The 11,439-nt window shown below is 42.5% G+C and overlaps 2 protein-coding genes across 2 annotated transcripts; both read left to right on the forward strand.

Annotated features, from left to right (window-relative positions):
* Positions 1-33: 33 nt before the first annotated feature.
* On the forward strand, positions 34-6,222 carry LOC118423645 (kelch repeat and BTB domain-containing protein 2-like). Its single transcript, XM_035831878.1, has 5 exons — positions 34-232; positions 2,210-2,423; positions 2,708-2,847; positions 3,829-4,416; positions 4,870-6,222. Exons 1-5 carry the CDS (start codon positions 126-128, stop codon positions 5,597-5,599), a joined length of 1,779 nt encoding a protein of 592 aa, XP_035687771.1. The 5' UTR covers positions 34-125; the 3' UTR covers positions 5,600-6,222.
* A 664-nt stretch (positions 6,223-6,886) lies between these two features.
* LOC118423643 (kelch repeat and BTB domain-containing protein 8-like) lies at positions 6,887-11,339 on the forward strand. Its single transcript, XM_035831876.1, has 5 exons — positions 6,887-7,101; positions 7,525-7,738; positions 8,023-8,162; positions 8,312-8,887; positions 9,937-11,339. Exons 1-5 carry the CDS (start codon positions 6,995-6,997, stop codon positions 10,769-10,771), a joined length of 1,872 nt encoding a protein of 623 aa, XP_035687769.1. The 5' UTR covers positions 6,887-6,994; the 3' UTR covers positions 10,772-11,339.
* The last annotated feature ends 100 nt before the right edge of the window (positions 11,340-11,439 follow it).

An 11,439-nucleotide genomic window follows, 5' to 3' on the forward strand; every position in this document is an offset into this window, starting at 1 on the left:
AGCTGTAGGCGTGGGTCAAAGGTCAAATTAATAACGAAAACCAGACGTCTTCAGCTTCAGTCCTCCACGTGTCAGCTGGAGGAGCGATAGTTTCTTCATTTTCGGGCCTCCATGCAGTGGTAGATATGGACGCAACAAACGAAGAACACACTAGCAATGTTCTACAAGAGCTGAACAAACAGAGAGCGCGGGCAGAGCTGACGGACGTGGTTCTGGAGGTGGAAGGAAGAAGGTGAGATGGGACGGTGGGGAGGGGGGCGCTCCGCACGGGACTGCATGGCACATTTGGATATTTTGGATACTTGGAAGCTTGTACCTCAAGGATGTTGTCGTCTAATACATGTACCATCACTATAAACGACATTGTCCTACATTCGATGTGTCTGATGTCAATTTGTAAACTTGTGGCATATAGATTGGTCTTGACCTAGCTACTGGGAACCACTACTCTAAGAACCAACCCCTGTACTGGGGAAGTACTCTACTACACTCAGATCAATGACCAAATCTATCTAGTGGTAGGATTCAGCAGGCTTGTATATTTCTCTCACGCACACCATAAACCAAGGCCCAAACATGAGGGTTCACGTTTACATTCCTTTTATTCTGACGCTTGTACGGTGGTTACAAATAGTCTCACATAAGAGAATGCACAGTACACATCAATGCAAGAATCACACTACAATACAATACAAAGCACACCTCAATAGTAAATAGTTTCTAAGTATCCCAGGGACCCCCCGAAACCTCAATTTGGACTGTACATGTCTAACCACACATCATTAAGAACCGCCAAGGGCTCACAGCAAAACACTAAGTGCTCACCACAATTTGTCGCTTGAGGTACAAGTCATGTCGTCGCGCCGTTCAAAGACCCGTCGGAAGCCCGAGAAACCCGACCGCCGACCGGCCACCCCTCAAGGAAGCGGAGATCGATTTCCAAAGATACTCTTTTCCCTACTACCAACTGACTACTACCGAAGATACCCGGATTTCTTGGGTATATCAAGAGAAACTTTCCATCAGAGAGAGATTTTACATAATGCCAAACGGAAACAGCGATTGGTTAGAAGAGCGGCGCCCACGTGGCTTGTTGACATCTTGACGTCACAGAGACGCGCTACCACCCTAACAGTGTGCGGCAGTCACAGGGAAGATACAATAGTCAATGACGGGGAAGGGCTCTAATAAGGGGTGATTCAGCATTACGGGTATAGGGCTCTAGTTATCCTCACTACAAACTCACTGGTTGTTTGTAAACAGTTTGACATGGCCAATATGAAATTAAATTATGTGGCCTCATATGTTTGCACTATGCAAGGAGGTTAAAAAAGACAATATGTCTTTTTTAACCTCGTTGCATTGTCTTTTTTAACCTCCTTGCACTATGGTAGCTGCAGGGCAACTGTTGGTTTTTGGCTTCCGCTTATAGCTCCCGTGACCAGCTATAAGGCGAAGCCAAAAACCAACAGCTGCACTGCAGCTAGCACTATGGCATAGATATAACGTTACAAATGTACATAAAAGTCCTAGGCTGTTGACAGGATGCCCCTGTCAGTAAGAATTTTTTTAATACTATTGACAGGATGTTTCTATCGAAAAAAAATGATTGGGTGCTATTTATATGCTGTTACTGTCAACACTACTAGTAGTACCCCTAATAACCCTGACGATAAAGTATTTTGACCCAACCCCTTGTACTTTCCAGATTTTTCTGACCAAACCCCTATCCAATCCAGGTTTCTTTGACCCAACCGGGCAACCCCCCTGTTCAATCCACATTTTTGCCCCACCCCCCTAACCAACTTCTTCCGCCCCCATTCTGCTTTATTTTATTTTGGAATAGCCCAATCCTGTAAAATGGTGCAGAGATAACACTTCCTACATTAATACATTCCGGAAAAGCAGCCTAGTTGGTAGCCTGGTATCCAAACTTACAGCTCCTGAGTCAAAGCTGCCAGAATAAAACATTCTAGGATACCAGGTCACATAACGTTAGTTGCCATCAAACCCATAACATTTCACTTGACTCTCAGTTGTCAGAGCCAATATACTGTTTTTTTTATCAATGCTTCCTGTTGGTGAATGCCAATAAGAAGTTTCTTTGCACTTTTGACTGGAACATCCTGCCAATAGCAGTGTCCTAAATGAAATCAATTCAGACTGCAACAAAAAAACAACAACAAAAATTTACCATATGTTTTCATAGTTTCCCCTGCCATCGTGCCATCCTGGCATCGTGCAGTCCCTACTTCCGTACCATGTTCACCAGCGGCTACGCGGAGGCCAAACAGGAGAGGATCAGCATCCAGGATGTTAGTGACGTAGCCATGGCAACCATTCTGGACTATGCCTACACCGGCTGCCTTCAGACAGAGCCAGACCAGGTCCAGGCTGTGATGTCTGCAGCCAGACTGCTACAGGTAAGGATGCTGGATTTAAGTCTTCATACATATGTATAACGTCATACATGTATAGGTGTGACCATGATAAGATGATTATGGTCATGTCATTTTAAACTTATTACTTTTGTCAGTCTTTGTTCTTTAGCCTTTTGTGTTCCTTAGTTTGACATGCAATATCGCAACAATTTCTGGGTTTGTTAGTTCTATACTCTTTTACTCCCTACATACTAGTATACGTAAGTGTGAGAAACTGATAACTGCAGATTGGTACATGTAACTGTTTCCATGTTCGTTGCCTCTAGGTGGATTTTGTTGGTCGTAAGGCAGCAGAATACATGAAGGACCATCTGGACGTGTCCAACTGTGTGGATGTGTTGATGTATGCTGACATGCTGGGAGACTGTGACCTGGTTGAGGCCAGTAAGAAGTATATGGCATCCAGGTCAGTCTGACAGCTGTTACTAATTATAGAATATGTTTTTATATTTCAGCCATACCATAGGTATGGTGAAATATATTGTATTCGTAATGTTTCTTTCTTTCTTCTTTCTTTCTTTCTCATGCCAAATCTTCAAATCGAATCAACTCCGCCGTTTTTTAACCGATTGACTTGAAATTTGGCACAAAGGTAGAGTAAGCCAATACCCTCAGGTGTTTTTTTCATTTTTTTCATATCTGCCTTTGAAATGATTTTATTGAGGTTTTTGTCAATATTTATGTATATTTTGGGCTCCTGTACCCTGGTATTACAGCCGAATGACATGACATTTGGTACAGAGGTGCCCTGATCATATGCCCACCCAGATTTAATAACAGTTTTGGTATACGGTACAACAAAATGCTTAATTTTGCGATTTTTGGCCATTTTTTGACAAAAAAAGCACATTTTTGCCTCCTGTACCCTCGTTTTACAACCAAATGACCTGAAATTTGGTATAAAAGTGCCCTTCAATTTTGTGCGCATGAATTCAATAACAGTTTTTCCATACAGTACAGCATAATGCTTAATATTGCAATTTTATGGCCATTTTTAGACAAAAATTTGACATTTTTGGCTCCTGTTCCCTCGTTTTACAACCAAATGACCCGAAATTTGGTAAAGGGGTGCTCTAGATATTTATCCAAATGACCCATGTATAATTTTTGTCATGGAACACTTTAAAATTAGATATTTGGGAATTTTTTGGGTCATTTTCCAATGGCCAAAGGGGTCAACGACCTCAAGGCCTATTGTTGCATGAGGGAGATGGCTGAAATATGCTGTATTTGCTCTCAAGCAAATGTCGGCCTTTCTAGTTGTCAATTTTATTGTCTGTTTCAAACATCATGTAGTTTTAAAGTGCATTCAAAATGTGTGATTTAACTAATTTTAATTTCAACATATAGCATTAAGTTAACTCATTGCGAAATGTGACTTTCTCAGGTTCGACCAGGTGGCTCTACAACCATCCTTTGTCCAGTTGCCTCTGAACTACCTCCAATCATTGCTTGACAGGGATGATCTAATGACCAACTCAGAAGACAACGTTGTGCAAGCTGCTTTAAGATGGGTCGACTTTAACCAAGAAGAGCGTTTGCAGTACCTTTCTACCCTTTGCAAATCAGTACGCCAGTCCCTCATTAGCACTAAACTGTGTGTTGAAATTGAGAGAAAGTGCCGGTCGACAAATAGTGAGTTAGTTTACAGTGACAGTACAGCCCAGCGGCTGGGACATCTGCGAACTGAACTGCAAATTTTCCTGCAAGAAGGTTTCTCAAACGAAGATTGCGCAGTGGCTTCTCCTTGCTATGACCCTTCCACTGGTCGACTGTATACGATTGATATGCCTGAAGACCTGGACAGCCTCTCTAGATCTGTTACAGTAACTCCTGATCATGAGCTGTACATGGCAGGTGACATTTTTACCAGCAGAGAAATTGGAATAAATGACAGGCAGAAGAAATTTTACCAGTACAACCACCTCCTGGACACCTGGGAATCAAGGTGTGGGATGATTGAACCAAGATACAGGTATGTCTCTCTGTTGCATGCTGCTGATTTCTTACAAAAGACAAGATTCCCAATTGATGGTAGGGTGTTTCGCTCAAAGACTAGAGGTCCCTGGTTTGAGTCCCCTTATATGTTCCGATGTTGTGCCTTTGGGAAAGGTACTTGACATGAATTTCCTAGCTTCATCAGGTCAAAATTATGTAGCATTGGTTAGGGACGTCCCTTGGATAGGACATTACATGGAGGTCCCTTGTTTGAGAGCCACTTATTGAAAGGTGGACGGGTCCTTCCCAGTGTGAGTGGTTTATATAAATATGTCCGGATATGCAGCTTGTACTGTTCACTACAAACCTGGTGTTCCCTTGTAAGCTCATGTCTACTTTCCAATTCTGAAGGGGCAAAAGGCTGAGTGATGCACAGTGAGTGGGTACCTCACCTTTGTTGGTAACCTTTTCCTGTATCTGTCTTCCCCAGGTGTGGTCTGGTGTATCTGAAAGGGTACATCTATGCCATTGGTGGTGATGAAACCAGAAGAACAGCAGAGAGATATGACCCAAGTTGTGATGAGTGGACGTGCATACCACCTATGCCTCACCAAATGTCCTCAAAACTCTGTGCTGTGACTCTTGATGACAATATCTATGTCATGAGTAATAAAGGCTGCTTTAGCTTCAGTACCACCAAAAACAAGTGGAAGAAGAGAGCGGACATGATTAAAAAACCACTGCGTCCTCAGGCTGTTACCTATCAGGGGCGCATCTACTGTATGGACAATGCCACCTCAAGAAACTCCAGAGTAGAAATGTATAACCCAACAACACATGAGTGGAAGCAGTCTTGGAATGGCCCTTATGGCTGCAGGACAGCAATCCTGATGAAATATGGAGAGACGATGTACCTCCTCAACGTACAGTACAGAATGGGGGCTAATAAGACTTTCATTTACAAGTACCAGCCAGAGATGACAGACTCATGGTTGGAAATAAAAGACAGGGGTAGTCTGGTTGCCCCCTTGGCAGAGTGGTTAGGTGATGGGAGTTCAACAGATTGCCTGACAGCTAGGATGTTCCCAAAGTGCCTTGGCGATCCAGACTTGTATGAGGACGATCATGATGGTGGAGAGGACGACGACTTCTCGTTTTCAGAGTCACCCAGAAGTGACAGGGACAGTGATGACCTATCAGACCATGGAGACGATTACTAAAGTGATGATTTGAGACACTTGAGACACTAGAACATCATAGTATCTTTCTTGAGTCACCATTGAGAAGATCTTAAAACAGAGCAATAGAAAAGTTTTTGAAATACTTTCTCATTGCTATGAGATTAAATCCACACAAACATGCCACTGCAGGCAATATCACTATATTCACAAAGTTACAAAAAGAATGAGGGCCAGGTGTGAATTGTCTCAACACTGATCCCCCTTAAGGTAGAAATACATTGAGAAAATTGGAAATTCCAATCAATTTATGGCCTTGTATTTCAGGTTGTATATAACTGAACAAGATGAAGCTTCATTACGCTTGATACATACTTGTTACATCTTTTATTAGCTTTAACTAAATTTCGGTGAGTAAGTTTAAAGCGTATTTAAAGAATGTTACTAATCCAGCCATTTTCTTGGCTGTAGTATAACAATATCTCCTTTTATAATGTGATTTGATGTAAACCCTTTAAAGTTTATATGATGTTGGCATGCGTAAATGTAGCTACTTTTAAAGTTTCATAGCCATGACGTTGTATTACTACTACACTAGCAGTCACAGTATTTTCTATTCACGCAATCATTAAATGTGGAGAAATAAAGCCATTTACTAACCCCAAGTTGTACTGGCTATTTTCTAGATAACTGATCTGGAGCGTAGTCTGGGTTTCGTTGATTGTGTGAAATGGCTGGTCCCTCCCTACCCAGACCCTTTGCACTATGTGAAACAGATGTCCCTCCTTCCCACATTCTAACCCCATGTGAAATGAATGGTGTCACTTCCTAGAACTTAAACTCCATATGAACTTGTTGGTTCCTTCTTCCCATACCATTGCTTCCATGTTATGGTTGGTCCCAGAACCTTCAACCCCATATGCGTAAAATTTCCCCCTCCCAGATCCCTACCTTCCCGGACCTTTAACCTGATATTTAATTGATCCTCCAGTACCTCTTGAGGTTGGTCCCTCTTTTGCCCAATCCTTGTCCATTGTTTAATCGACGTTCCCTCCCTTGCCTGACCCTGAGTGAAATGGATGGTCTCTCCTCCCCACGCCCCTACCCCCTATTGAAATGTATGATCCCTCCCTTGCTTGGCCCTGAGTGAAATTAGTATTAGCAGAAAATTCTTATAAAGCAATAACGTTATGTGCCTTTTTCAATGTCCGTTAAACATGTGTGAATAAGATAAGACCTCTGATTGAGCCATACCGAGAGTCACTGCATTTCGCTTTTCCAACGTACTGTAAGTTCTCCGAATTAGTATTACACTATATGGAGAATCCAGTATCAATGTAGCAGTAGGTCAAAGGTCAACCAGACGTCTTCAGTCTTCACCGTGTCAGCTGTAGGAGCGACAGTTTCTTCACTTTGGGCCCCCATGCAGTGGTAGATATGGACGCAACAAACGAAGTGCACGTTAGCAATGTTCTACAAGAGCTGAACGAACAGAGGGCGCGGGCAGAGCTGACGGACGTGGTTCTGGAGGTGGAAGGGAGAAGGTGAGGTCTGAGATGAGGCGATGGGAGGGGGGCTGAAGGGCTGCATGAATAATTTGTACCTCAAGTATATCACGGATCATCACTATAAACCGTCGAGATGATTGTGTCGATCAAGGAGGCCTTGCTTCGATGTGTCTTATGTTGATTTGTAAATAGTAGTCCGTAAACATTGTTTTCATGTGACCTTCATGAATGTAACAGATAATCAGTGACTCACCGACATGCTTTGTCATTGTACACGTGTCTGTATCTCTTTATAAATACTCTCCAAGCAGAGGTTGCTGGTAAAAATCGTGACCTTTTCCTTTCATCATTTTTTTCGACCGCTTATTATTTTTTCGATGCTTTTTATTTTAACATGTTAAAGGTAGCAGTTATGCAGGTAAAATGGCCGAGAATGAAGCAATACATGTATTTTCACAGTTTCCCCTGCCATCGTGCAGTCCTGGCATCATGCAGTCCCTACTTCCGTGGCATGTTCACCAGCGGCTACGCGGAGGCCAAACAGGAGAGGATCAGCATTCAGGATGTGGGTGGGGTAGCCATGGCAACCATTCTGGACTATGCCTACACCGGCCGCCTTCAGACGGAGCCAGACCAGGTCCAGGCTGTGATGGCAGCAGCCAGACTGCTACAGGTAAGGATGCTGGATTGAAGTCTTCATATATACATGTGTAACCTTATACGTGTATAGGTGTGACCATAATAAGATGATTATGGTCATGTCATTTTAGACTCAGTACTTTTGTCAGTCTTTGTTCTTTAGCCTTTTGTGTTCCTTAGTTTGACAAAATGCAATAGCACAACAATTTTTGGGTTTGTTAAGTTCTATACACCTTCACTCCCTACATACTAGTAAGTGTGAGAAACTGATAACTGCAGAATGGTACATGTAACTGTTACCATGTTTGTTGCCTTCAGGTGGATTTCGTAGGTCAGAAGGCAGCAGAATACATGAAGGACCATCTGGACGTGTCCAACTGTGTGGATGTTTGGATGTATGCTGACATGCTGGCAGACTGTAGCCTTGTTGAGGCCAGTAAGAAGTATGTGGCATCCAGGTCAGTCTGACAGCTGTTAGTGATTATTAAATAAATTATAGAATAATACATGTTAATTTGATTGTCTGTTTCAAACAGCACTTAAAATGCATTCACAATGTGTGCTTGAACATATCTGAGTCAACTCATTGCACATGTAATTTTCTCAGGTTCGACCAGGTGGCTCTTCAACCGTCCTTTGTCCAGTTGCCTTTGAGCCTTCTGCAGCCATTGCTTGACAAGGATGATCTAATGGCCAAGTCTGAAGACAACGTTGTGCGAGCTGCTTTGAGATGGGTCGACTTTAACCAAGAAGAGCGTTTGCAGCACCTTTCTACCCTTTCTAAATCATTACGTCTGTCTCATATCAGCCCAGAACTGCGTGTTGAAATGAAGAAAAAGTGCCGGTCGACAGATAGCAAGTTGGTTTACAGTGACAATACAGCCCAACGGCTGGGACATGCGCAAACTGAACTACAGATCTTCCTTAGGGAAGTTTACTCAGACGATGAAGACGAGTGGTCTACTCCTTGCTATGACCCTTCCGCAGGTCGACTGCATGCAATTGATATGCCTGAAAACCTGGACAGCTTTTCTAGATCTGTGACAGTAACTCCTGATGATGAACTGTACATGACAGGTGACATTGTTAAAAGTAGAGATGACAGGCAGAGTAAATTTTACCAGTACAACCACCTTCTAAACACCTGGGAACCAAGGTGTGGGATGATTGAACCCAGATACAGGTATGTCTCTCTTATGCATGCTGCTTATTTCTTGCAAAGACAAAATTGTTTCAGGGAATAGACATACTAGTATGGATTTTTTTTATGTTTATTCTGAAGATATCTTTGGAAAATGTGAAGAGCCTTAAGTTACGTTTTACAGTTATGATGATCCAGACTTGCCTGACATTGGACAACATCACTGTCCTTAAGACAGATGATGCCGGTTTGTCATATTCTATTGTTCCTGGTACATGTCGGAAAAAGGCTGAGGGAATTTCCCTGCTACATATACACTGTACTCTTTCCCTACTGTAAATTCTGTGCATGATGATACCCACTGTCTTCAATTTGTTGTGACTGAAACAGATTGAAATACATTTCCATTTACTGTAGATAGCGCAGAATTGACCCTAACAGGACAATCCTTTATAAAGCCCGAGACTTCCCCAACTTTTCTTTGCTTGCAAAAAATGTATGCAAAAGTCATTTTTTCACATCTGCTCAGGTCCATCATAGTTCACTTTTCTGTTGGTCATTTAAAATCATTGCCTGCAAAGCATGTTGCTGCCATTTTGCTTGAAATTTCAGTGATTTTCACTGCACATGGGGACTTCTTGATGTCAGTGTGTGGAGGGTTTGTAGCCTATTTACAGATTTGGCCACGTCTCAACTGCAAACTTTGAAAGTTTGCACTTGATTTGAAGTTTGATTGTAAAACTCTTTAGGAACATCTGACAAAGCTCATCATGTGAGTCCAAGGTGATTCAGGACGTATGCTTCAATAGTTTCACAAACTTCCAGGTGGAGTAATATTTCAAGCACGATGGCAATGCCAGGCTGCAAACCACTGTCAGAAATGTGAGCTATGATGGATCTTTGCACTGCTATCAAAGAGGAAAGTCTGGTAAGTCTCCAATCTCTGGCAAAGTTCTCTTCCCTTGAAGCTCATGCCTACATTATGGCTACATACCAATTATCTAGTGGCAGAAATCCACAGTTGGATACCCTACATCACATGTTGGTGTGTAATGTTGGTAATCTTTTCCTATTTTTGTCTTCCTCTTCAGGTGTGGTCTCGTGTATCTGCAGGGGCATATCTATGCCATTGGTGGTGATGGTGCCAGCAGAAGAACAGCAGAGAGGTATGACCCAAGTTGTGATGAGTGGACGTCTATACCACCCATCCCTCAGCCCATGTCCTCATCACCCTGTGTTGTGACTCTAGATGACAGCATCTATGTCATAAGTAAGGAAGGCTGCTACAGCTTCTCTACCACCGAGAACAAGTGGAGCAAGATAGCGGACATGCTTCGACGACCAGTGCGTCCTCAGGCCGTCACCTATCGGGGGTGCATCTACTCTATAGACTGTGAAAGCAACAGAGACTACCAATACTATTCCAGAGTAGAGATGTATAATCCTACGAAAGGCGAGTGGAAGGTGTCAGATGGCTCTTTTGAGTTTGAGTGTGACACAGCAACCTTGATGAAATACAGAAAGACTATGTACGTTCTCATCATGCATAGTGGCCCAGATACAGACCTACTTGAAACTGACATGGACCGCACTACACTTTTAGTTTACCAGTACCAGCCAAAGTCAGACTCTTGGCGGTATCTAGATGTCAAGAACAAGAGAAGGCTGTTCCCTCCCTTGGCACAGTGGTTGAGTTTAGCTAGTACAACAGAGTGCCTGACAGTAAGGATGTTCCCATTGTGCCTCAGGGATCCAAAGGCATACGAGCGCGATTATCGCGGTGTAGGAGATCACAGCGACTCCAGTTCCTCTGACTCATCTGGAAGTGACTACAGTGACAGTGATGACATATCAGACCAGGAAGACGGTGATGAGGACAATTCCAATAGCGACAGACAGAGTGGAAGTGATGATGAAGACATCTAAGACACTAGATCACCATGAAGGATTAAATCAGCATTAACAAGATCTTGAAGGAGAGCAATAGAGAAGTTTTGGAAACACTTTGTCATTGCTATAAGATAAGATCCACACAAACATGCCAGTATTGATGCTTTCAATACATTCCTTTCCCCCAATATACTGGTCAGGTGTAAAATGTCTGAACACTGATCTCCCTAAATGTGGAAAGACGTTGAGAAGTTCCAAACAGCCTTGTATTTCAGATTGTACATGAATGGAACCATTTGCTTTTGTTGTAGATCTCTGCTTAACATGAATATGCAATGAGCTTGATATGTTTATGTCCTTGTAGATATAGATCTTTTAACAGTAAGAATGTTACTAATCCAGCCATTTTCTTGGTCGTTTTATAACAATATGTATTTTTATGATGTAATTTGTTGTAAACCCTGTAAGTTACGTTTACATGATGTCAGCAAATGTAGCTACTTTCAAAACCATAACGTTGTATTATTATTACACTAGAAGTCACAGTGTCTTCTATTCACCCAGTCATTAAATGTGGAGAAATAAAGCCATGTACTAACCCCAAGTTGTACTGGCTGTTTTCTGGATACCTGATCCTGAGCGGACTGGTTACTGGTTACTGGGACTGGTTAATAAGCTGGACTGCACTACCATGGGATTTTGGG

Source organism: Branchiostoma floridae, chromosome 9 (genome assembly GCF_000003815.2).
Source record: "Branchiostoma floridae strain S238N-H82 chromosome 9, Bfl_VNyyK, whole genome shotgun sequence".
In the NCBI taxonomy this organism is placed as follows: domain Eukaryota; kingdom Metazoa; phylum Chordata; class Leptocardii; order Amphioxiformes; family Branchiostomatidae; genus Branchiostoma; species Branchiostoma floridae.

Coding starts and splice junctions, on each gene's coding strand:
- LOC118423645 (XM_035831878.1), top strand. CDS start 126: ATGGACGCAACAAACGAAGAACACACTAGCAATGTTCTACAAGAGCTG. Junction 2,848..3,828: donor AAGAAGTATATGGCATCCAG/GTCAGTCTGACA, acceptor TGACTTTCTCAG/GTTCGACCAGGTGGCTCTAC. Junction 4,417..4,869: donor ATGATTGAACCAAGATACAG/GTATGTCTCTCT, acceptor TGTCTTCCCCAG/GTGTGGTCTGGTGTATCTGA.
- LOC118423643 (XM_035831876.1), top strand. CDS start 6,995: ATGGACGCAACAAACGAAGTGCACGTTAGCAATGTTCTACAAGAGCTG. Junction 7,102..7,524: donor CTGGAGGTGGAAGGGAGAAG/GTGAGGTCTGAG, acceptor GTATTTTCACAG/TTTCCCCTGCCATCGTGCAG. Junction 8,163..8,311: donor AAGAAGTATGTGGCATCCAG/GTCAGTCTGACA, acceptor TAATTTTCTCAG/GTTCGACCAGGTGGCTCTTC.